The sequence below is a fragment of the Somniosus microcephalus genome, chromosome 7 (genome assembly GCF_052327205.1).
Source record: "Somniosus microcephalus isolate GS21.2 chromosome 7, FLI_Smic_1.0, whole genome shotgun sequence".
Lineage (NCBI taxonomy): Eukaryota > Metazoa > Chordata > Chondrichthyes > Squaliformes > Somniosidae > Somniosus > Somniosus microcephalus.
In genome coordinates, this window is record NC_140993.1 from 92,638,257 (window position 1) to 92,665,180 (window position 26,924).

The window sequence follows — 26,924 nt, forward strand, 5'->3', positions numbered from 1 at the left end:
TGCAGAGTTTGGGGATGGCATTAAAAGGGAAATTAGAGAAGCGTGCAATAAGGGCACAGCAGTCATCATGGGTGACTTTAATCTACATATAGATTGGGCTAACCAAATTAGTAACAATACTGTGGAGGAGGAATTCCTGGAGTGTTTACGGGATGGTTTCCTGGACTAATATGTCGAGGAACCAACCAGAGATCAGGCCATCTTAGACTGGGTATTATGTAATGAGAAAGGATTAATTAGCAATCTTGTTGTACGAGGCCCCTTGGATCGGAGCGATCATAATATGATCGAATTCTTCATTAAGATGGAGAATGAAGTAGTTGACTCAGAGACTAGGGTTCTGAATTTAAATAAAGGAAACTACGATGGTCTGAGGCACGAGTTGGACAGGATTGATTGGGGAATGTCACTCAAAGGGTTGGCGGTGGATAGGCAATGGCAAACATTCAAAGACCGCATGGATGAACTACAGAATTTGTTCATCCCAGTTTGGCATAAAAATAAAACAAAAAAGGTGATGTGCCAAATAACTGCCTGAATCCATGAGGTTACAACTTGAAACTAAAGGCTTTTATTAAGTAAGAATCTTGGCATCAAGTTAACACAGGGCAACCATCATTCATCACCGACCCAGCCCTTATGAGTAAAACCCAGCTCTTATAAATAAGACTCACACCAATCAGGAGGATCCATAAAGACGGAGCTAGGGAGGAACATTAGTGGTTACACCTGTAAAACATTTACAGACATTAACCAGTACAACAGACAATCCAGAACAGTTATTTCATCACATTCACCCCCTGCTATAGATTCAATCTGTCAGGAGGTCTGATAGTCCTCTGGGAATGACGTAACTCTTGCCGAGGCTCCTCCCGGAGTACCAACTCCGGTTTATCCGAATTCCCAGAATCATCAGTGTTTTCCACACTGAGGGTTTGTGTCTCTGAAGGTTCAATACCACAATTAAAATCTCTACTCTCAGAGTCGAACTCTTTGAGCTCCAGAGGGTGCAAGATCTTTAATAGAGACCGTATCCTCTCGCCCATCCGGATATTGAATGTACGCATACTGGGGATTAGCATGAAGGAGTTGTACTTCCTCCACCAGTGGATCAGTCTTGTGGCCTCTCACATGTCTGCGCAACAGCACAGGGCCCGTGGTCGTCAACCATGTGGGTAACGATACTCCATTAGTAGCTTTTCTTGGAAAGCTAAACATCCTTTCATGAAGGGTGGCATTCGTTGCTGTACACAAAAGAGACCTTATAGAATGTAGCACGTCTGGCAGGACATCCTGCCAGCGAGAGGTCGGCAGGCCTCGCGACTTCAGAGACAATACGATAGCCTTCCACACTGTCGCATTTTCTTTCTCGACCTGCCCATTACCACAAGGGTTATAGCTGGTAGTTCTACTCGTTGCAATTCCTTTCGATAGCAAAAACTGTCGCAATTCTTCGCTCATAAAGGAAGAACCCCTATCACTATGTATATAGTTAGGCATGCCAAACAAGGAAAACAGTTGGCAGAGGCATTTAATTACAACAGCACTGGTCACATCCGGACAGGGGATAACAAAAGGGAACCGAGAGTACTCGTCTATAATATTAAGAAAATAGACATTACGGTCGCTTGATGGAAGGGGACCTTTAAAATCGAGACTCAAACGCTCAAATGGTCGAGTTGCTTTAATAAGATGAGCTGGCTCGGACGGCTTATAGAAGCAGGGTTTGCATTCAGCACAAACACGACAGGTTCTGGTCATTGTACGGACCTCCTCGATAGAGTAGGGTAGATTGTGGGACTTAATGAAGTGGTTCATTCTGGTAACCCCAGGGTGGCAGAGTGCATCGTGGAGACTTTGAAGCATATCTATACCTAGACTAGCACATACTTCTCGTGACAAAGCATCCAATGACACATTAAATACGCCAGGCCTGTACTGAATATCATAGTCATATGTTGACAGTTCTATTCGCCATCTTAAAATCTTATCATTTTTGATCTTGCCTCTCTGCTTAGTATTGAACATAAAGGCCACAGATCGCTGGTCAGTAATAAGCGTAAAACGTCGGCCAGCGAGATAATGTCTCCAATACCTGACTGCTTCGATAATCGCCTGTGCCTCCTTTTCCACTGAAGAATGTCGAACTTCTGGTCCTTGCAATGTACGAGAGAAGAAAGCTACTGGTCTACCAGCTTGGTTAAGAGTTGCTGCCAACGCAAAATCAGATGCATCATTTTCCACTTGAAAAGGGATTTTCTCATCCACGGCACATTCCACTGCCTTCTCAATGTCCCGTTTGATATTACAGAAAGCCTCCTGAGCTTCCGCCGATAGCGGAAAAGACGTCGACTTAATAAGAGGTCGGACTTTATCTGAGTAGCTAGCCACCCACTGGGCATAGTACGAAAAGAATCCCAGACACCTTCTTAAAGCTTTTACAGTGTGAGGTAAAGGTAATTCCTTAAGTGGGCGTAATCTTTCAGGATCCGGCCCAATTACCCCATTCTCCACAACGTAACCAAGAATACACAAACGTGTAGTATTGAAGGTACACTTGTTTTCGTTGTAGGTCAGGTTTAACCTCTTTGCCGTCTCTAGGAACTTCGCGAGATTTTGATCATGCTCCCTGATGGGCCTTCAATAACCACAAAACTAGAAGTTATAGACTTAAACAAGTTGGCTTTTAATCACTAAGATCAGAGCTAACATCTCAACACGCCGACTGGTTCACAGGAATGAGTCATACAGATCCTGGGATCTTTATGCAAGAGAAGTCAGGGGCGGAGCCAAGAGCCAAGACCTGGAACCTCCCAAGTTAGTCGGGAAAGAGGAAGTGAAACTATATACAGTGGGGGAGGGTAATATACATGAGTGCAAAACGAATACAGGATTAAGACAAACAGATTTCATTACATTCACCCCTTCTATAGATTTAGTCCATCGGGGTGATGTTTCTTAAAAGTTGGTATAAGTGAGTCTGTCAGGAGGTTTTGCAGTTCTCAGTGATCGGCGCAAAGCCGGTTGGGGTGCCTCTAGGGGAGTGGATTCTGGTTCCTCCACTGTCCGGGCCTCCGCAGTGTCTTCCAGGTTATCTGCAGTGTCCTCCAGGTTAAAGTTGGGTATTGATACCTCTGGGCGTCCTGTCTCTTTGTAGTGTAGGTCTTCATCGGGTAGTCTCCCATCGTTCTCTCCGCTCCCCGAGGGAGCGAGGTCTTTTATGGAAACAGTGTCCTCTCGCCCGTCAGAGTATTCGATATAGGCGTACTGAGGGTTTGCATGGAGGAGCTGTACCTTTTCCACAAGGGGGTCCGTTTTATGGCCTCTCACGTGCTTCCGCAATAGTACTGTCCCCGGAGACGTCAGCCACGCGGGTAGAGATATGCCCGAGGTGGATTTCTGGGGGAAAACGAACATCTTTTCGTGAGGGGTAGTGTTAGTGGCAGTACATAACAGAGACCTTATGGAGTGGAGCACGTCTGGGAGGACTTCCTGCCAGCGGGAGGTCGGAAGGCCTTTTGACTTTAAGGCTAACGTGACAGCCTTCCAAACAGTAGCATTCTCCCTTTCCACTTGCCCATTACCCCGGGGGTTGTAGCTAGTGGCTATCCCCTTCGAGAGCAAGAACTGGTGCAGCTCGTCACTCATGAATGACGTCCCCCTATCGCTGTGTATGTAGTTCGGCATGCCAAACATGCAGAATAGATTACAGAGACACTTGATGACCGTGGCACTGGTCATGTCTGGGCAGGGAATGGCGAAGGGGAAGCGGGAATATTCATCAATGATATTGAGGAAGTATACGTTACGGTCGGCAGAGGGAAGGGGTCCCTTGAAGTCCAGACTTAGGCGCTCGAATGGCCGTGTGGCTTTGATAAGGTGTGCACGGTCAGGCCTGTAGAAACGAGGCTTGCATTCCGCACAGATGCGGCAGGCTCTGGTCATTGCCCTGACCTCCTCGATGGAGTGGGGCAGATTGCGGGACTTTATAAAATGGTATAGTCGGGTGACCCCTGGGTGACAGAGGTCGTTGTGGAGACCCTGTAATTTGTCCATATGAATGCTGGCACACATTCCCCAAGATAGGGCGTCTGGGGGTTCATTAAGGGCTCCCGGCCTGTACATAATATCATAGTCGAACGTGGATAGTTCGATCCTCCACCTGAGTATTTTGTCATTCTTGATTTTCCCCCTTTGTTTGTTATTAAACATGAAAGCCACCGACCGCTGGTCGGTAAGCAGGGTGAAACGTTTGCCGGCTAGGTAGTGTCTCCAGTGCCGCAACTATAGCCTGTGCCTCCTTCTCAACAGAAGAGTGCCTGATTTCAGGTCCCTGAAGGGTTCGGGAGAAGAAGGCCACAGGTCTCCCAGCCTGATTGAGGGTCGCAGCGAAGGCAAAGTCTGACTCATCGCTTTCGACTTGAAAGGGAATGCATTCATCCACTGCACACACTGCAGCCCTTTCAATGTCCTGTTTAATACTGGTGAAAGCCTCCCGAGCTTCAGCTGATAGTGGGAAGGACGTCGATTTAATGAGGGGTCGGGCCTTATCAGAGTAATTGGGCACCCATTGGGCATAATACGAAAAAAATCCCAGGCACCTTTTTAAACCTTTGGGGTTGTGTGGCAGGGGCAGTTCCTTTAGGGGGCGTAATCGGTCAGGGTCCGGTCCAATTACCCCATCTTCCACCACACAGCCGAGGGTAGAGACGGGTTGTGTTGAAGACACATTTGTCTTCGTTGTAGGTTAGATTCAGCTTTAGGGCAGTTTTTTAAAATCTCGCAAGATTTAGATCGTGGTCTTGCTGGTTGTGCCCGCAGATAGTGACATTGTCCAGATAGGGGTAGGTAGCTTGTAGTTTATTCTCGTCAACCATGCGGTCCATCTCACGTTGGAAGACCGAGACCCCATTTGTTACTCTGAAGGGCACTCTGAGAAAATGGTAGAGGCGCCCGTTCGCCTCGAAGGCGGTGTATGGGCGGTCCTCCGTTCTAATGGGGAGCTGGTGGTACGCGGATTTGAGGTCGATAGTCGAGAAGACTCGGTATTGCGCAATCTGGTTGACCATTTCTGATATGCGGGGTAAAGGGTAGGCGTCCAGCTGGGTATAAATATTAACAGTCTGGCTGTAGTCAATTACCATCCGTTTCTTTTCGCTATTTTTAACTATGACTACTTGGGCACGCCACGGGCTGGTACTGCATTCAATAATGCCTTCCCGCAGGAGTCTGTCCACTTCCGCCTTGATAAAGTGTCTGTCTTCCAGACTGTACCGTCTACTTCTGGTCGCTATGGGCCTACAATTCGGAGCGAGATTAGCGAATAAAGAGGGTGGGCTGATTTTTAAGGTTGATAGGCCACAGACTGTGAGTGGCGGCTGGGACCCGCCATATGCTAGCGTGACACTTTCGTGGTGGCACTGGAAGTCCAGGCCCAAGATTACATTAACACAGAGTTCTGGCATCACGAGGAGTTTAAAATCCTTGTAGTCCGTGCCTTTTACAGTCAGTGTTACCACACAGTAGCCCAAAATGTCCAAAGTGTGGGGCTTAGCAGCCATAGCAATTCTGCTCCGTGTAGGGGTTACCGTTAATGAGTGTCGCCGTACCAGGCTAGGGTGGATAAAACTCTCGGTACTCCCACAGTCAATTAAACATTTCGTTAAATTCCCGTTTACCTGTATGTCCATCATGGATTTTGTCAACGGGTGTGGCCTGGATTGATCCACCGTGATCGAAGCCACTGTTGGGCCCTGGGCGGCCGTTGAGTCGGGAAAAGATGGCGGATCCCAAGATGGCGGCCCGCACGGCACACACGAGGCGGTGACGGAGTTGGAAATCGGATTCCCCCTGCAGACCTTGCTAAAATGCCCCTTTTTCTTACATTTGAAGCATGTAGCGTCCTTCGCTGGGCATCGTTGTCTGGGGTGCTTGGCCTGGCCGCAGAAGTAGCATTTCAGGCCTCGAGACATTGCCGCTGTAGTAGGACTCCTGGGTGAACTTGTGTGTGGGGACTCCGGCGGCGTAGAGCTGGTCTGAGACCTGGATGGGGAAGATGGCTGATTCCAAGATGGCGGTCCCCTCGGCGCGCACGAGGCGGTGAGGGCCGCATGGCCGGAAGAATAAGAGTCAGAGTTTTTCTGGGCCACGTCCAGCGATCGCGCAGTGGCCACTGCCTTTTTTAAGTCCAGGACCTCCTTCTCCAGCAGTCTCTGCCGGATATAATTAGATTTGAGGCCCGTGATGAAGGAATCGCGGACCAATTCGTCAGAGTACGCGTTGGCCGTCACGGCCTTGCAGTTACAGTCCCGGACCAGGTCCTTTAGGCCCTGTAAGAAATCGTCCATTGATTCCTCTGGTCGCTGCCTGCGTGTAGCCAGCAGATGTCTGGCGTACACTTCGTTTACCGGCCTCTGGTATTGGGCCTTCAGGATAGTGATGGCCTCCATGTAAGAGGTGGCGTCCCGGATGAACGAATAAATCCGATGACTAACGCGAGTAGTCAGTAGACTCAGTTTATCTACCTCGCTAGTGGATGAGGCCCCCGCGAAGAGTTCAAAGCATTTGAGCCAGTGTCCAAATTGATTTGATGCTTCAGCAGAATGTGGATCCAAGTCCAGACGCTCTGGTTTTAGGAGTCGATCCATCCTAGTATTCTTTAGTGATTAAAATTGATGGGCCTTCAATAACCACAAAACTAGAAGTGATAGACTTAAACAAGTTGGCTTTTAATCACTAAGATCAGAGCTAACATCTCAACACGCCGACTGGTTCACAGGAATGAGTCATACAGATCCTGGGATCTTTATGTAAGAGAAGTCAGGGGCGGAGCCAAGAGCCAAGACCTGGAACCTCCCAGGTTAGTCGGGAAAGAGGAAGTGAAACTATACACAGTGGGGGAGGGTAATATACATGAGTGCAAAACGAATACAGGATCAAGACAAACAGATTTCATTACACTCCCGTTGGTCACGCCCACAGATAGTAACATTGTCCAGGTACGGGAATGTTGCTTCCAACGCGTATTCATCCACCATACGATCCATCTCCCGTTGGAAGACGGATACCCCATTCGTCACTTCAAAGGGCACCCTAAGAAATTGATACAGGCGCCCATTAGCTTCGATGGTAGGCAGACTTTAAATCAATGGTGGAGAACACGCGATACTGAGCTATCTGGTTCACCATCTCAAATACAAGGCAAAGGATAGGCATCCAATTAGGTATACAAGTTTATAGTCTGGCTATAATCGACCACAAGTCTTTTCTTTTCATTAGTTTTAACCACCACCACCTGGGCACGCCACGGGCTATTACTGTGTTCGATGATTCCCTCCCGTTGAAGCCTTTCCACTTCCTCTTTTATAAATGTTTTATCTTCTGAACTATACCGTCGACTCTTAGTCGCTATAGGTCTACAATTAGGAGCAAGGTTCGCGAACAAAGAAGGTGGACTTACTTTTAAAGTAGAAAGGCCGCAGACTGTGAGTGGAGGCTGAGATCCACCATACTTAAGGGTAATGCTGTCATGCTGACACTGGAAGTTCAAGCCTAAAATTAAGTTCACACACAACTGAAGTAATATGAGGGGTTTAAAGTCCTTATACTCCGTATCCTTAACGATCAATGTGACTTTACAATATCCAGTTGCCTACGAAGTAAGGGACTTGGACGCCATCACAATTTCACTTCGAGTAGGATACACCTTCAATGAACAGGAGTTAACAAGGTTGGGGTGTATAAAACTTTCAGTACTGCCACTGTCTATCAAACACCCAGTAGGACGACCATTAATCTTAATGGCCATCATAGATTTCAACAAGGAACACGGTATGGTCTGGTCAACCGTAACCGAGGCTAGAATAAAACGATAGGCGGCAGCAGAGAAGACATCAGGTACAGGATTACCCTTACACACTTTACTAAAATGTCCCCGTTTCTTACATTTAAAACAAGTAGCCTCTCTGGCTGGGCATCTTTGCCTGGAGTGTTTAGGTTGGCCACAAAAATAACACTTAGACCCATGGGGTACAGCCGCAACAGTAGGATTAAGTGGAGGCTCCATTGACGTTATGGATGCCTCCATACTCGAAACACACGAGGCTGAGAGAGACTCATGGGCTGATGCATACACTTCTAAATTCTTCTGGGCTACATCTAACGATCGAGCCACAACGACTGTTTTTAAAACTAACGAGTCATTCTCGAGGAGTCCCTGTCTAATATAGTTAGATCGAAGGCCAGATATGAAAGAATCACAGATGGCTTCTTCCTGATACAATATAGCAGAGACAGCCTTGTAGTTGCAATCCTTAGCCAAAGCCTTAAGATCCTGCAGAAAATCATCCAGGGATTCCTTGGGTAATTGCCTGCGAGTAGACAAAAGATACCTGGCATATACTTCATTAACCGACTTAAGGTACTGGGCCTTAAGAGCTGCAAGGGCATCTTCATACGTAGTAATATCTTCAAATATAGAGTAAGTTTGATGACTTACCAAGTTGGTTAAAAGACCCAACTTGTTAACCGTCGGATCGATCGATGCGATGAAGTATTCAAAACATCGAAGCCAATACGTAAATTTCTTCGATGCATCTGCCAAATGGGGATTGATATCCAGACGCTCTGGTTTCAAAAATCGATCCATCTTCCAAAGTTGTTACTTAATAAAATTGATGTCCTAAATAACTGCCTGAATCCATGAAATTACAACTTAAAACTAAAGGCTTTTATTAAGTAAGAATCTTGGCATCACGTTAACACAGGGCAACCATCATTCATCACTGACCCAGCCCTTATTAGTAAAACCCAGCTCTTATAAATACGACTCACACCAATCAGGAGGATCAATAAAGGCGGAGCTAGGGAGGAACATTAGTGGTTACGCCTGCAAAACATTTACAGACATTAACAAGTACAACAACAGACAATCCAGAACACAGTTATTTCATCACAAAAGGTGACTCAACCGTGGCTAACAAAGGAAATTAGGGATAGCATAAGATCCAAGGAGAAGACATATAAATTGGCCGGAAAAAGCAGTAAACTTGAGGATTGGGAGCAGTTTAGGATTCAACAGATGAGGACAAAAGGATTAATTAAGATGGGGAAAATAGAATATGAGAGTAAGCTTGCAGGGAACATAAAAACGGACTTTAAAAGCTTTTATAGATATGTGAAGAGAAAAAGATTGGTGAAGTCAAGCGTAGGTCCCTTGCAGTCAGAATCAGGGGAATTTATAATGGGGAACAAAGAAATGGCTGACCAATTAAATACATATTTTGGTTCTGTCTTCACAAAGGAGGACACAAATAACCTCCCAGAGATGTCGGAGAACATAGGGTCTGATGAAAGGGAGGAACTGAAAGAAATCAGTATTTGTAGGGAAATGGTGTTAGGGAAATTGACGGGATTGAAGGCCGATAAATCCCCAGGGCCAGATAATCTACATCCTAGGGTACTTAAGGAAGTGGCCCTAGAAATAGTAGATGCATTGCTGATCATCTTCCAACATTCGATGGAATCTGGAACAGTACCCATGGATTGGAGGGTAGCTAATGTAACCCCACTATTCAAAAAAGGTGGTAGAGAGAAAACGGGGAATTACAGACCAGTAAGCCTGACATCAGTAGTGGGGAAAATGCTAGAGTCCATTATAAAAGATGTAATAGCAGAACACTTGGAAAACAGTGACAGGATCGGACAAAGTTAACATGGATTTACAAAAGGTAAATCGTGCTCCACTAATCTACTGGAATTTTTTGAGGATGTAACTGGTAAAATAGATAAGGGAGAACCAGTGGATGTGGTGTATTTGGACTTCCAGAAGGCTTTCGATAAGGTCCCGCATAAAAGATTAGCGTGTAAAGTTAAGGCACATGGGATTGGGGGCAAGGTATTGACTTGGATAGAGAACTGGTTGGCAGACAGAAAGCAAAGAGTTGGAATAAACGGGTCTTTTTCCGAGTGGCAGGCAGTGACTAGTGGGGTACCACAGGGATCGGTCCTTGGACCCCAGCTATTCACAATATATATTAATGATCTAGACAAGGGAACTAGATGTAATATCTCCAAGTTTGCAGACGACACAAAGCTGGGTTGGCGTGTGTGCTGTGAGGAGGATGCCGAGAAACTCCAGGATGATTTGGACAGGTTGGGTAATTGGGCAGAAGCATGGCAGATGCAATATAACGTGGATAAATGTGGTGGCAAAAACAGGAAGGTAGATTATTATCTGAATGGCAATAGATTGGGAGAAGGGGAAGTGCTATGAGACCTGGGTATCCTTGTGCACCAGTCGCTGAAGGTAAGCATGCAGGTGCACCAGGCGGTTAAGAAGGCAAATGGTATGTTGGCCGTCCTAGTGAGAGGGTTTGAGTACAGGAACAAGGATGTCTTGCTGCAGTTGTACAGGGCCTTGGTGAGGCCACATCTTGAGTATTGTGTGCAGTTTTGGTCGCCTTATCTGAGGAAGGATGTTCTTGCCATGGAAGTAGTTCAGCGAAGATTCACCAGGTTGATACCTGGGATGGCAGGAATGACGTATGAGGAGAGATTGGGTCGATTGGGCTTATACTCGCTGGAGTTTAGAAGAATGAGAGGGGATCTCATTCAAACTTCTAAAATTCTGACAGGATTGGGCAAACTAGATGCAGGAAGGATGTTCCGGATGGTCGGGGAGTCCAGGACCAGGGGGTCACAGTCTAAGAATAAGGGGTAAGCCATTTAGGACAGAAATGAGGAGGAATTTCTTCACCCAGAGAGTGGTAAACCTGTGGAATTCTCTACCACAGAAGGCAGTAGAGGCCAATTCATTAAATATATTCAAGAAGGAGTTGGATATATTTCTTAAGGCTAAAGGGATCAAGGGGTATGGGGAGAAAGCAGAGCCAGGGTACTGAATTTGGATGATCAGCCATGATCGCATTGAAAGGCGGAGCAGGCTCGAGGGGCCGAATGGCCTACTCCTGCTCCTATCTTTATTGTTTCTATGCCAGGGGACCAACCCTGGTTCAATGAGGAGTGCAGAAGAGCATGCCAGGAACAGACCCAGGCGTACATAAAAATGAGGTGCCAACCTGGGGAAGCTGCAACACGGGACTACATGCATGCTATAGCGATAGGGGATTATATTGTAAGGGGAATAGATAAGGCGTTTCTGTAGCCGCAAACGAGACTCCAGGAAGGTATGTTGCCTCCCTGGTGCAAGGGTCAAGGATGTCTCGGAGCGGCTGCAGGGCATTCTGGAGGGGGAGGGTGAACAGCCAGTTGTCGTGGTGCATATAGGTACCAACGATATAGGTAAAAAATGGGATGAGGTCCTAAAAGCTGAATATAGGGAGTTAGGAGTTAAATTAAACAATAGGACCTCAAAGGTAGTAATCTCAGGATTGCTACCAGTGTCACGTGCTAGTCAGAGTAGAAATACAAGGATATTTCAAATGAATACGTAGCTAGAGAAATGTGCAAGGGGGACGGATTCAAATTCCTGGGACATTGGAACCGGTTCTGGGGGAGGTGGGACCAGTACAAACTGGATGGTTTGCACCTGGGCGGGACCGGAACCGATGTCCTAGAGGGAGTGTTTGCATTAAAATGGCAGGGGGTTGGGAACCTGTGCAGGGAGACAGAGGAAAGGGGAGCAAGGATAGAAAGAAAAGACAGAAGGAGAAAAGCAAAAGTGGAAGGCAGAGAAATCAAGGATGTAAATCAAACAGAGCCACAGTAAATAATCATTCTAAAAAGGACTGAGTGTTAAAAAATCAAGCCTGAAGGCTTTGCGTCTTAATGCGAGGAGCATTCGTAATAAGGTGGATGAATTAGCTGTGCAAATAGATGTAAACAGATATGAGATAATTGGGATCACGGAGACATGGCTCCAGGGTGACCAAGACTGGAAATTCCACATCCAGGGGTATTCAATATTCATGAAGGACAGGAAAAAAGGAAAAGGAGGTGGGGTAGCATTGCTGGTTAAAGAGGAGATTAACACAATAGTAAGGAAGAATATTAGCTCTGATGATGTGGAATCTGTATGGGTAGAGTTGAGAAATACCAAGGGGCAGAAAACATTAGTGGGAGTTGTATACAGACCCCCAAACAGTAATGCTGAGGTTGGGGCTGGCATTAAACGGGAAATTAGAGACGCGTGCAATAAGGGCACAGCAGTTATCATGTGTGACTTTAATCTACATATAGATTGGGCTAACCAAATTAGTAACAATACTGTGGAGGAGGAATGGTTTCCTGGATCAATATGTCGAGGAACCAACTAGAGATCAGGCCATCTTAGACTGGGTATTATGTAATGAGAAAGGATTAATTAGCAATCTTGTTGTGCGAGGCCCCTTGGGGAGGAGCGATCATAATATGATCGAATTCTTCATTAAGCTGGAGAGTGAAGTAGTTGACTCAGAGACTAGGGTCCTGAATTTAAATAAAGGAAACTACGATGGTATGAGGCACGAGTTGGCGAGGATGGATTGGGGAATGTTACTTAAAGGGTTGACGGTGGACAGGCAATGGCAAACATTTAAAGATCGCATGGATGAACTACAGAATTTGTTCATCCCTGTTTGGCATAAAAATAAAACAAGAAAGGTGGCTCAACCGTGGCTAACAACGGAAATTAGGGATAGCATAAGATCCAAGGAGAGGATATATAATTTGGCCAGAAAAAGCAGCAAACCTGAGGATTGGGAGCAATTTAGGATTCAGCAAAGGAGGACAAAGGGATTAATTAAGAGGGGGAAAATAGATTGAGAGAGTAAGCTTGCAGGGTACATAAAAACGGAATATAAAAGCTTCTATAGATATGTGCTTCTATAGATATGTGAAGAGAAAAAGATTGGTGAAGTCAAGTGTAGGTCCCTTGCAGTCAGAATCAGGGGAATTTATAATGGGGAATAAAGCAATGGCAGACCAATTAAATACATACTTTGGTTCTGTCTTCACAAAGGAGGACACAAATAACCTCCCAGAGATGTCGGGGAACATAGGGTCTAATGAGAGGGAGGAATTGAATGAAATCAGTATTTGTAGGGAAATGGTGTTTGGGAAATTGACGGGATTGAAGGCCGATAAATCCCCAGGACCTGATAATCTACATCCTAGGGTACTTAAGGAAGTGGCCCTATAAATAGTAGATGCATTGCTGGTCATCTTCCAAAATTCTATAGGCTCTGGAACAGCTCTCATGGATTGGAGGGTAGCTAATGTAACCCCACTATTTAAAAAAGGTGATGGAGAGAAAACAGGAATTATTGACCAGCTAAATCGGACATCGGTAGTGGGGAAAATGCTAGAGTCCATTATAAAAGATATAATAACAGAGCACTTGGAAAGCAGTGACAGGATCGGACAAAGTCAACATGGATTTACAAAAGGTAAATCATGCTCGACTAATCTACTGGAATTTGAGGATGTAACTGGTAGAATAGAGAAGGGAGAACCAGTGGATGTGGTGTATTTGGACTTTCAGAAGGCTTTCGATAAGGTCCCGCATACGAGATTAGCGTGCAAAGTTAAAGCACACGGGATTGGGGGTAAAGTACTGTCTTGGATAGAGAACTGGTTGGCAGACAAGAAGCAAAGAGTTGGAATAAACGGGTCTTTTTCCAAGTGGCAGGCAGTGACTAGTGGGGTACCGCAGGGATCGGTGCTCGGACCCCAGCTATTCACAAATAATATATATATATATAAATGATCTAGAAGAGGGAACTAGATGTAATATCTCCAAGTTTGCAGACGACACAAAGCTGCGTGGGCGCTGTGAGGAGGATGCAGAGAAACTCCAGTATGATTTGGACAGGTTGGGTGATTATACTGTATTTGCCATGCATCTGCCCAATGTGGATAAATGCGAGGTTATCCACTTCGGTGGCAAAAACAGGAAGACAGATTATTATCTGAACAGCAGTAGATTGGGAAAAGGGGAAGTGCAACGAGACCTGGGTGTCCTTGTGCACCAGTCGCTGAAGGTAAGCATGCAGGTGCAGCAGGCGGTTAAGAAGGCAAATGGTATGTTGGCCTTCATAGCGAGAGGATTCGAGTACAGGAGCAAGGATGTCTTGCTGCAGTTGTACAGGGCCTTGGTGAGACCACACCTTGACTCTTGTGTACAGTTTTGGTCGCCTTATGGGATGTTCTTGCCATGGAGAGAGTGCAGCGAAGATTCACCAGACTGATACCTGGGATGTCAGGAATGTCTTATGAGGAGAGATTGGGTCGTGTAGGCTTATATTCTCTAGAGTTTAGAAGAATGAGAGGGGATTTCATTGAAACTTATAAAATTCTAACAGGACTAGACAGACTAGATGCAGGAAGGATGTTCCCGATGGCAGGGGAGTCCAGGACCAGGGGTCACAGTCTAAGGATAAGGGGTAAGCCATTTAGGACTGAGATGAGGAGGAATTTCTTCACCCAGAGCGTGGTGAACCTGTGGAATTCTCTACCACACAAGGTAGTTGAGGCCAATTCATTAAATATATTCAAGAAGGAGTTAGATATATTTCTTAAGGCTAAAGGGATCAAGGGATATGGGGAGAAAGCAGGGACAGAGTACCGAATTTGGATGATCAGCCATGATCTCATTAAATGGCCTACTCCTGCTCCTATCTTCTATGTTTCTATGTAAACAGCGGAAGCAGCATGCTATAGACAGAGCGAAGTGATTCCATAATCAACGGATCAGATCAATGGTCTGCAGCCATGCCACATCCAGTCGTGAATGCTGGTGGACAATTAAACAACTAACGGGAGGAGGAGGCTCCATGAATATCCCCATACTCAATGATGGTGGTGCCCACCACATGAGTGCAGATGACGAGGCTGAAGCGTTTGCAACCATCTTCAGCCAGAAGTGCCAAGTGGATGATCCATATCAATCTCCTCCTGACGTCCCCACCATCACAGAAGCCAGTCTTCAGCCAATTTAATTCACTCCACGTGATATCAAGAAACGGCTGAGCACACTGGATACGGCAAAGGCTATGGGTCCCAACAACATCCCGGCTGTTGTGCCGAAGACTCGTGCTCCAGAACGAGCTGCGCCTCTAGTCAAGCTGTTCGAGTACAGCTACAACACTGGCATCTACCCGACATTGTAACGGTTACCATGAAACTACTGGATTGTTGTAAAAACTCATCTGGTTCACTAATGTCCTTTAGGGAAAGAAATTTGTCGTCCTTACCTGGTCTGGCCTATATGTGGCTCTAGACCCACAGCAATGTGGTTGACTCTCAAGTGCCCTCTAAAATGGTCTAGCAAGCCAGTTGTACCAAACTGCCAGAAAAAGGCAACAAGGAGGTTCAAGAAGGCGGTTCACCACCACCTTCTCAAGGGCAATTAGGTATGGGCAGTAAATTCAGTGATGCCCACATACCGAACGAATAAACACAAAACCGAGTCCCGTGTGCTAGCTGACATTGGCTCCATGTTAAGCAACGCCTTGATTTTAAAATTCTCTCCCTTGTTTTCAAATCCCTCCATGGCCTCACCTCTCCCTATCTCAGTAATCTACCCCAGTGCTACAACCACCACCCGCCTCTCTATCTCCCTTCTTTAAGACGCTCTTTAAAATCTACCTCTTTGACCAAGCTTTTGGTCATCTGCCCTAATTTCTCCTTATGTGGCTCGGTGTCAAATTTTGTTTGATAATGCTCCTGTGAAGCATCTTGGGATGTTTTACTACGTTAAAGGCGCTATATAAATACAAGTTGGTTTTTGTTGTTGTTTAGCAAAGCATAGACTTAGGGATGATCTAATTGAGGTTTATATGATAAAGGGAATAGATTGTGTTCGAGTTGACAGTTTGTTGCAATTAAATTGATTAGGGAGGACCAGGGGGTTACAATTTTAAGTTGTATAAGGCCAGCTCTAGCTTAGATGTCAGGTGGTTCATTTCCCAGAGAACAGTGGAGCTCTGGAACAGGCTGCTAACTCATTACCTGAAGTCCAAGCAAGAGCTCAACCTATTTTTGGCTGGGGCGGAGATCACCTCTTACAAAAGGTAGGTACAGCAGGGAATTACCAGGGCCAGAGTGATCGCCTGGATTCGTTTTGACTGCCTGTGGGGTGGTTGTAGAGGAATTTCCTAGATTCCACTTCCCCAAATTACGCTGGGTTTTAATCTGGCTTTTCACCTCTCCCAAGAAATCACTGGTTTTGGGTGGGGTGGGGAGTGTATATATTGTGATACACAAGGTATCACAATATGTGTGGGATAGGTTGGATGGACCAGAGGATGTTTTCCTTTTTTTTTTAATTCGTTTTTATGGGATGTGGGCGTCGCTGGCAAGGCCAGCATTTATTGCTCATCCCTAGTTGCCCTGGAGAAGGTGGTGGTGAGGCGCCTTCTTGAACCGCTGCAGCCTGTGTGGTGAAGGTACTCCCACAGTGCTGTTAGGTAGGGAGTTCCAGGATTTTGACCCAGCGACGATGAAGAATCGGAGATAAACTTCTAAGTCAGGATGGTGTGTGACTTGGAGGGGAACTTGGAGGTGGTGGTGTTCACATGCGCCTGCTGCCCTTGTCCTTCTAGGTGGAAGAGGTCACGGGTTTGGGAGGTGCTGCTGAAGAAGCCTTGGCGAGTTGCTGCAGTACATCTTGTAGACGGTACACACTGCAGCCACGGTACGCCGGTGGTGGAGGGAGTGAATGTTTAAGGTGGTGGATGGGGTGCCAATCAAGCGGGCTGCTTTGTCCTGGATGGTGTCAACGTTTTCTTGAGTGTTGTTGGAGCTGCACTCATCCAGGCAAGTGGAGAGTATTCCATCACACTCCTTACTTATGCCTTGTAGATGGTGGAAAGGCTTTGGGGAGTCAGGAGGTGAGACACTCGCCACAGAATACCTAGCCTCTCACCTGCTCTTGTTGCTACAGTATTTATGTGGCTGGTCCAGTTAAGTTTCTGGTTAATAATAATCCCCAGGATGTTGATAGCGGGGGATTCCTGTCCGTCATTGTTCATATATCACATCGCTACTTTTTGTATGATATCTATGGATGCTGTAGTCAAGGGGCAGCATGTAGATGAGGAGGAGGAAGGCCAAGGATGGATCCTTCGAAGACTCCCAAATTGACGTGTAGGGGCCAGAAGAAAAGCCATTGGTTGAGATGCTCTGGCAATGATTGGTGAGAGAGAAACTAAATGACGGCAGTCCCTCCGAGCTGGATCGCAGAAGAGAGTAATTGAAACAAGATAGTGTGGCTGACCGTATCAAAGGCTGCAGTGAAGTAAATGAGGGGTAATGTACCGTGGTTACAGATAATGTCACTTGTGGCGTTGGTTCGGGCTGTTTCAATGCTATGGTTGGGGCATATCTCGGATTGGCATCATTTAAACAAGGACTTGAGGGAGATACGAGTACATATCTGAGAGGCAACAACATATTCAAGGGGTTCAGAGGAAAGGCAGTTTGGAGAGGGATGATAGTTTGGAAGGACAGAGGAGTTAAGGATGGGCTTTTTGAGAAAAGGGGTGATGACACAACGTTTGAAACAGAGGAGTACAGTGCCTGGGGAGAGGGTAGCATTTACAGTATCAGCTGGAATGGGGGCCATAATGGGATCTTAGCTGGACAGTAGTTTAGTTTTAATGGGGTCTCATGGATGAAAGAAGCTTGGAGAGGGTATGGGCTGGGGGGGGGGGGGGGAAGGGGTGGTAAAGAGATGGAAGAAAATCTAGAGAGAAACAAGTTCAGAGCTAGCGTTTGCGGAACACCTCCGTTCAGTCCGTAAGGGTGACCCCGAGCTTCCGGTCGCCTGTCATTTTAATTCACCGCTCCATTCCCACTCGGACCTCACCGTCCTTGGCCTCTTGTATTGCTCCACGGAAGCTCAACGTAAACTCGAGGAACAGCACCTCATCTTCCGATTAGGCACTTTGCAGCCTTCCGGACTCAATATCGAGTTCAACAATTTCAGATCATAACCTCGGCCCCTATTTCATTTTTTCTTGTAATTTTTCCACTCCTTTCCCGCCCCCCCCCCCCTTTCCTTTTGTTTCTCTCTCACACCTGGCAGCTATCTCTTGCCCAGCCAGTACACTTTACACCTAATCTCAGCCCATTACCATCTCGTCTAGCTTCTAATCTCTTTTACTTCTTTTGTTTCTTTTATTCTTTTGTCCGATCGCAGCCCTGCCTTCGATCTAGTTTCTTTTCTTTCCAGTTTTGAAGAAGGGTTCGACCCGAAACGTCAACTCAAATTTCTCTCCACGGATGTTGCCTGACCTGCTGAGTTTTTCCAGCATTTTCTGTTATTATTTCAGAGCTAGCGTGGTCTGGGTGCTATAGGGAGATTGGGCTTGGTGGGAAAGGGGAAGGGGGAAACAGCAGAGGCAGTTGAATGATGGTCTCTATCTTGGTGAAAAAGAAATCTATGAAACCCTCACACTTGACATTAGAGGTAAAGATGGAGGGGGAAGGGTCATGGGTTTAAGAAGGCAGTTGGATATGGAAGAAAGAGGCTAGGGTTTATTTTTGCTCTCTAGGATACAAAACATAATAGAACTGAGTTCTTAGGGGTTTGAGGGCCAGAGCTCACACCGACATGTGGCCCACTGACTGCATTTTGGACACCGTTGACTTAGGCGATAGCTCAATGATCATGGAACTTAGCGAGTGTATTACGTATGTACAAAAGTGCACAAGAATAAAAATGTTGTCAGAGAGATGATTTCTCCATTCTTAGAGAAACTTTGACGTAAATATTTTCATTAAGACAAACAGATGCTATTACATTCTAAAGGAATGCAAAAAATCCTGACAATGATTGCAGGGATACAATCTGATAACATTTATTTTGCTATTCAGCCGAGTCACAATTGCATTTAGGTGTGGAGACAAACCAATTTCCTACGAATACATTTTTGCAACAACTGTCTCAGTTAATGTTATAAGAATAGCAGATTTCAATAATTTGTCTCATTACTAGTTCAAAGATCTAACACTATGCCTCATTAGAACAGTAATATGATTGTTTTTTTTAGAATCAGTAGTTTGGAGAGCAAACCAAAGCAGAATGTTTCCATTATCAGCAGTTGGTGGCAAGGCATCATGCTGGTATTGATGAAAAATAATTTATGGTCTTAGCCCGGAAATTCAGTTTCAGCGCCCCAAACGGAAGCGCGGCGCTACTCGAGGCGCCCCGCATCCCTCTTAGGGCGCTGCAACTGAAAATCACAGTGCAATGTGCCGCAGCACCACACGCTGCGGCACGGCGCGCTACTGCAGGCCTGCCTCCCCTTCTTAAAGGGGAGGGGCCTGCTGCAGCACGATCGGCGATCGCGAGTGCCGGCAAAAGAGCCCGGCACCGAGGAGAAGTGCCGGGCTCTTGGGACACAGCCGGCACAGCGCGGGGGGGGGCCTCAGGAGGCCGGGGACGGCGGCACGAAGAGGTGCTGGCAGGCGGCCAGTAAAAAATAGGGCCGCCCTGCACCTCAGCACCTCTACTGCCGCAGGTAGGCCCCCCTGAACCGGTCGCAAATTGCGACCGGCGTTAAAACAGGGGCCGTTACCAAATTTGGCGATCGGGGCGTTAGCGGGGCGCTGCGCACACCGAGGACGTCATCGGTGGCGACGCAGCGCTAACGGCTAGTGCCGCCATTAGCGCCCCGCTAAATTTAGCGGGATGCGTGGCCAGTGGCGCAAAACCCACTAAGTGCCCTCTTTGGGCACTAACTGGTGGTGCAGCCCACTGAATTTCTAGGCCTTAATGTTTACAGAAGCAAAAATGTAAGGGACTTAGAGGTTCTGACCAAGGCCACATTCTACTCTCAGTAACTGTAGGGGTACTGAAGGACTAAGACTTCCTCCAAGTCCATTTATCATTACAGCGTTTCCTCTTCAACAGTTAGTTTGATTAACAAGGCTTTCCTCTTTAACCTCTTACAAAAGCAAAATACTGCGGATGCTGGAAATCTGAAATAAAATATGAAAATGCTGGAAATACTCAGCAGGTCAGGTAGCATCTGTGGAGAGAGAAACAGAGTTAACGTTTCAGGTCGATGACCTGACGAAGGGTCATCGACCTGAAACGTTAACTCTGTTTCTCTCTCCACAGATGCTGTCTGACCTGCTGAGTATTTCCAGCATTTTCTCTTGAACCTCTTGCTCCTCTTCCACTGTGCTTCATTAATGTACTCACTACCTGGCAACAGATTTTCTGACACTGCTCCCGTTGTAGTAAGAGGAAAGTTCAAAAGCATAATACTTTCCAAGTTATTGTACCCTTCTGCCTAAAGTTAATCTCCATTTAGTCAGATAATTGATGTTTCAGAAAGCAAGTCACAGAAAGTATACAGAAGAGATACACTGGGATGAAAGAAGGGAACATCATCTTTAGTTAACAGGAGAGACCAGAGAAACTATGGTTCTTTTCATTTGAGCAGAGAAGGTTGAGAATCATAGGGAGGGGTGGAAGGATTCAGGAAAGAGTAAATTTAAAAGCAGTAAGAGAAATGTCAAGGCTCTAGAGCAGAGTAAAGTTTTGAGTAAAAATAAGCAGAGTGCGTCAGGAAGGGACAGAGAGTAACGAAGGTAATAAGGCATCGGGGGAAAAATAGAAATAAGTCAAAGCTAAAGGCACTATATCTAAATGCACGGAGCATTCGCAACAAAATAGGTGAATTAATAGCGCAGATAAAAATTAACAGGTTTAATCTAACGAAGACGTGGTTGCAAAGTGGCCAAGGTTGGGAATGAAATATTCCAGGATACCTAACTTTTAGAAGAGATAGGCAAAATGAAAAAGGAGGAGGGGTAGCCCTGATAATAAAGAATGGGATAAAGACAGTAGAGGGACAGGAACTTAGTACCAAAAATCAAGAAGTAGAATCAGTTTGGTGGAGCCAAGAAACAGCAAGGGGTAGAAAACATTGGTGGAAGTTGTTGATAGGCCCCCAAACAGTAGTTGTAATGTAGGGCAGAGTATAAGTCAGGAAGTTAGAGGAGCATGTAATAATGGTAATATAGTAATCATGGGGGGACTTTAATCTACATATAGACTGGGCAAACCAAATTTGTAGTAATAGTGTGGAGGACAAATTCATGGAATGCATGCAAGATAGTTTTCTAGATCAGTATGTTGAAGAACCAACTAGGGAACAGGTTATTTTAGATCTAGTATTGTGCAATGAGAAAGGGTTGATTAATAACCCTGTACTAAAAGGGCCTTTAGGGAAGAGTGACCATAATATGATAGAATTTTATATTGAGTTTGAAAGTGATTTCGTTAAATCCAAAACTAGGGTCTTCAATCTAAACAAAGCAAACTACGTAGGTATGAGCGGCGAGTTGGCCACGGCAAATTGGGAAACTACATTAAACGGTATGATGGTAGACAAGCAATGGCTAGTATTTCAAGAATACATAATTTACAACAAATATACATTCCTTTAAGGCACAAAAACCCCACAAGAAAAGTTAACAAGAGAAGTTAAGGATAGTATTAGATCAAAGGAAGAGGCTTATAATCTTGCCAAAAAGTCTGAGGACTCGGAGGATTTTCGAATTCAGCAAAGGAGGACCAAGAAATTGATAAAGGGAAAATAGAATAAGAGAATAAACTAGCGAGACATAAAAACAGACTGTAAAAGCTTCTGTAGGTATGTAAAAAGGAAAAGATTAGCGAAAGTAAATGTGGGTCCCTTACAAGCTGAGACAGGAGAAATTATAATGGGGAATAAGGAAATGGCAAAGAAATTAAACAAATACGTTGTGTGTCTGTCTTCACGGAAGACGACGCAAAAAGCTTCTTGGAAATAGTGGAGATCCAAGGCTCTAGCGAGAATGAGGAACTGGAAAAAATTGGTACTGGAGAAATTAATAGGACTGAAAGCTGATAAATGCCCTGGACCTGATGGCCTACATCCTAAGGTTTTGAAAGAGTTGGCTATAGAGGTAGTGGATGCATTTGTTGTCATTTTCCAAAATTTCATAGATTCAAGAACAGTTCCCGCGGATTGGAAGGTAGCAAATGTAACTCTACTATTTAAGAAAGGAGGGAAGGGAGAAAAAAGGGGAACTACAGACCAGTTTGTGTGACATCAGTAGTAGGGAAAAATGCTAGAATCTATTATTAAGGACATGGTAACAGGGCACTTACAAAATAATAACAGGATTGGGCAGAGTCAACACGGATTTATGAAAGGGAAATCATGTTTGACGAATGTGTTATTTTGAGGTTGTAACTAGCAGAATAGATAAGGGGGAACGAGTGAATGTGGTGTATTTGGATTTTCAGAAGGCATTCAATAAGGTGCCACACAAGAGGTTATTAAACAAAATTAGGGTTCATGGGATTCGGGGTAATATACTAGCATGGATTGAGGATTGGTTAACAGACAGAAGAGAGAGTAGGAATAAACGGGTTATTTTCAGGTTGGCAGGCTGTAACTAGTGGGGTACCGTAAGGATCAGTGCTTGGGTCTCAGCTATTCACAATCTACATCAAATGATTTGGATGAGGGGACCATAGAAACATAGAAGATAGGAGCAGGAGTAGGCCATTCGGCCCTTCGAGCCTGCTCCGCCATTCAATGACATCATGGCTGATCATCCAAATTGAGTACCCTGTCCCTGCCTTCTCCCCATATCCCTTGATCCCTTTAGCCTCAAGAAATATATCCAACTCTTTCTTGAATATATTTAATGAACTGGCCTCCACCGCCCTCTGTGGCAGAGAATTCCACAGGTTCACCACTCTCTGGGTGAAGAAATTCCTCCTCGTTTCAGTCCTAAATGGCTTACCCCTTATCCTTAGACTATGACCCCTGGTTCTGGACTCCCCGGCCATCCGAAACATCATTTCTGCATCTAGTCTGTCCAGACCTGACAGAATTTTATAGGTTTCGATGAGGTCCCCTCTCAATCTTCTAAACTCCAGTGAGTATAAGCCGAATCGACACAATCTCTCCTCCTACGTCATTCCTGCCATCCCAGGTACCAGCCTGGTGAATCTTCGCTGCACTCCCTCCATGGCAAGAACGTCCTTCCTCAGGTAAGGTGACCAAAACTGCACACAATATTCAAGGTGCTGTCTCACCAAGGCCCTGTACAACTGCAGCAAGACATCCTTGTTACTGTACTCGAACCCTCTTGCTACGAAGGCCAACATACCATTTGCCTTCTTAACCGCCTGCTGCACCTGCATGCTTACCTTCAGCGACTGGTGCACAATAACACCCAGGTCTCTCTGCACTTCCCCTTCTCCCAATCTATTGCCATTCAAATAATAATCTGCCTTCCTGTTTTTGCCACCAAAGTGGATAACCTCACATTTATCCACATTATAGTGCATTTGCCATGTTTCTGCCCAATCACCCAACCTGTCCAAATCGTACTGGAGTTTCACAACATCCTCCTCACAGCTTACCCTCCCACCCAGCTTTGTGTCGTCTGCAAATTTGGAGATATTACATCCAATTCCCTCGTCCAGATCATTAATATATATTGTGAACAGCTGGGGTCCTAGGATCGAACCTTGCGGTACCCCACTAGTCACTGCCTGCCACTCAGAAAACGACCCGTTTATTCCAACTCTTTGCTTTCTGTCCGCCAACCAGTTCTCTATCCAAGTCAATACCTTGCCCCCAATCCCATGTGCCTTAATTTTGCACGCTAATCTCTTGTGTGGGACCTTATCGAAAGCCTTCTGAAAGTCCAAATACACCACATCTACTGGTTCTCCCTTATCTATTCTACCAGCTACATCCTCAAAAAATTCCAGTAGATTAGTCAAGCATGATTTACCTTTTATAAATCCATGTTGACTTTGTCCGATCCTGTCACTGCTTTCCAAGTGCTCTGCTATTACATCTTTTATAATGGACTCTAGCATTTTCCCCACTACCGATGTCAGGCTTACCGGTCTATAATTCCCCGCTTTTTCTCTACCACCTTTTTTGAATAGTGGGGTAACATTAGCTACCCTCCAATCCATGGGTACCGTTCCAGAGTCTATCGAGTTCTGGAAGATGACCAGCAATGCATCTACTATCTCTAGGGCCACTTCCTTAAGTACCCTGGGATGTAGACCATCAGGCCCTGGGGATTTATCGGCCTTCAGTCCCATCAATTTTCCTAACACCATTTCCCTACAAATACTGATTTCTTTCAGTTCCTCCCTTTCATCAGACCTTATGTTCTCCGGCATCTCTGGGAGGTTATTTGTGTCCTCCTTTGTGAAGACTGAACCAAAGTATGCATTTAGTTGGTCTGCCATTTCCTTGTTTCCCCATTATAAATTCCCCTGATTCTGACTGTAAGGGACCTACGCTTGACTTCACCAATCTTTTTCTCTTCACATGTCTATAAAAGCTTTTACAGTCAGTTTTTATGTTCCCTGCTAGCTTACTCTCATATTCTATTTTCCCTTTCTTAATTAATCCCTTTGTCCTCCTTTGTTGACTCCTAAACTGCTCCCAATCCTCAGGATTATTGCTTTTTCTAGCCAATTTATATGTCCTCTCCTTGGATCTTATGCTATCCCTAATTTCCCTTGTTAGCCACGGTTGAGTCACCTTTTTTGTTTTATTTTTATGCCAAACTGGGATGAACAATTTCTGTAGCTCATCCATTCAGTCTTTGAATGTTTGCCATTGCCTATCCACCGTCAACCCTTTGAGTGCCATTCCCCAATCAATCCTACCCAACTCGCTCCTCAGACCATCGTAGTTTCCTTTATTTAAATTGAGGACCCTTGTCTCTGAGTCAACTACTTCATTCTCCAGCTTAATGAAGAATTCGATCATATTATGATCGCTCCGACCCAAGGGGCCTCGTACAACAAGATTGCTAATTAATCCTTTCTCGTTACATAATACCCAGTCTAAGATGGCCTGATCTCTGGTTGGTTCCTCGACATATTGGTCCAGGAAACCATCCCGTAAACACTCCAGGAATTCCTCCTCCACAGTATTGTTACTAATTTGGTTGGCCCAATCTATATGTAGATTAAAGTCACCCATGATGACTGCTGTGCCCTTATTGCACGCTTCTTTAATTTCCCTTTTAATGCCATCCCCAACCTCCGCCTTACTGTTTGGAGGTCTATATACCACTCCCACTAAATGTTTTTTTCCCCTTCGTATTTCTCAATTCTACCCATACAGATTCCACATCATCAGAGCCAATATCCTTCATTACAATTGTATTAACCCCTTCTTTAACCAGTAATGCTACCCCACCTCCCTTTCCTTTTTGCCTATCTTTCCTGAATATCGAATACCCCTGGATGTTGCGTTCCCAGTCTTGGCCATCCTTGAGCCACGTTTCCGTAATCCCAACCAAATCATATTCGTTTACCTCTTTGCGCAGCCAATTCATCCACCTTATTACAAATGCTCCTCGCATTAAGACACAAAGCCTTCAGGCTTGTTTTTTTAAACGCTCTTACACCTATTAGAATTATTATTTACTGTGGCCACGTTTGATTTAAACCGTTGATTTCTCTGACTGCCACTTTTGTTTTTCTCCTTCCTATCTTTTGCTTTTATCCCTGTTTTCCTTTCCTCTGTCTCCCTGCTCAGGTTCCCAACCCCCTGCCATTTTAGTTTAAACCCCCCCCCGAACCTAGCAAACCTCCCCGCAAGGATATTTGTCCCGCTCTGGTTCAGGTGCAATCCGTCCGACTTGTACAAGTCCCACCTTCCCCAGAAGCAGGCCCAGTGATCCAGGAAACTAAAGCCCTCCCTCCTGCACCAACTCTTTAGCCACGCATTCATCTGCTCTATCCTCCTATTCCTATACTCGCTAGCACGTGGCAGCGGGAGTAATCCAGAGGTTACAACCTTTGAGGTCCTGCTCTTTAATCTGCTACCTAGCTCCCTAAATTCTTGCTGCAGGACCTCATCCCTCTTCCTACCTAGGTCGTTGGTCCCAATGTGAACCACGACCTCTGCCTGTTCACCCTCCCCCTTCAGAATGCCCTGCAGCCGTTCAGTGACATCCTTGACCCTGGCACCAGGGAGGCAACAAACCATCCTGGAGTCACGTCTACGGCCACAGAAACGCCTATCTGTTCCCCTTACGATAGAATCCCCTACCACTATTGCTCTCCCACTCTTTTTCCTCCCTTCCTGAGCAGCAGAAGCACCCCTGGTGCCAGGAAGTTGGCTGCTGCTGCCTTCCCCTGGTGAGTCAAACCCCTCAACAGTACCCAAATTGGTATACCTGTTTGAAAGGGGGATGGCCACAGGGTTCCCCTGCACTACCTGCCTGCTTCTATTGCTCCGCCTGGTGGTCACCCATTTCCCTTCTGCCTGTGCAGCCCTACCCTGCGGCATGACCAACTCATCAAACGTGTAATGCACGACCCTCTCAGCATCGTGAATGCTCCACAACCCATCCATCCGCAGCTCCAGCGCCTCAATACGGCCCGTTAGTAGCTGCAGCTGGATGCATTTCTGGCACACGTGGTCGTCAGGGACACTGGCAGCGTCCCTGAATTCCCACATAGAGGAAGAGGAGCATAACACGGGGCTGGGCTCTCCTGGCATGACTTACCCCTTTAATTAATTTAAATTAATTCAATACCACCAGTTAAAGATATACTCTAGGGCGCTTATTTACCAACTGTCCCCACTACACCAAATGTAATATATCCAAGTTTACTGATGATACAAAGCTAGGTGGGAATGTAAGTTGTGAGGAGGATGCAAGGAGGCTTCAAGGGGATATAGACAGACTAAGTGAGTGGGCAAGAACATGGCAAATGGAATATAACGTGGAGAAATGTGAAATTATCCACTTTGGTAGGAAAAATAGAAAAGCAGGGTATTTTTAAAATGGTGATATATTGGGAAATGTTGGGTTCAGGGGGACCTGGGTGTCCTTGTACACAAATCACTGAAAGTTAACATGCAGGTACAGCAAGCAATTAGGAAAGCAAATGGTATGTTGGCCTTTATTACAAGAGGATT

The 26,924-nt window shown here is 45.6% G+C and overlaps 2 protein-coding genes across 2 annotated transcripts in view; both read right to left on the reverse strand.

Moving 5' to 3' along the window:
* lrrcc1 (leucine rich repeat and coiled-coil centrosomal protein 1) overlaps positions 1 to 26,924 on the reverse strand; it is a 237,238-nt gene that overhangs the window by 167,845 nt on the left and 42,469 nt on the right. The window lies entirely within an intron of this gene.
* On the reverse strand, positions 575 to 7,319 carry LOC147114799 (uncharacterized). Its single transcript, XM_085992748.1, has 2 exons — positions 5,679 to 7,319; positions 575 to 3,399 (listed from the first exon to the last, which is right to left on the reverse strand). The coding sequence occupies exons 1-2, from the start codon at positions 6,645 to 6,647 to the stop codon at positions 2,959 to 2,961; spliced, it is 1,410 nt and encodes a 469-aa protein (XP_085848874.1). The 5' UTR covers positions 6,648 to 7,319; the 3' UTR covers positions 575 to 2,958.

Bases quoted from the DNA above. Each gene is read 5' to 3' on its own strand.
- LOC147114799 (XM_085992748.1), bottom strand. From the start codon at position 6,647: ATGGATCGACTCCTAAAACCAGAGCGTCTGGACTTGGATCCACATTCT. The intron at 3,400-5,678 runs GTAAACGGGAAT...GTTTTCCCCCAG, and splicing joins AATCCATGATGGACATACAG to AAATCCACCTCGGGCATATC.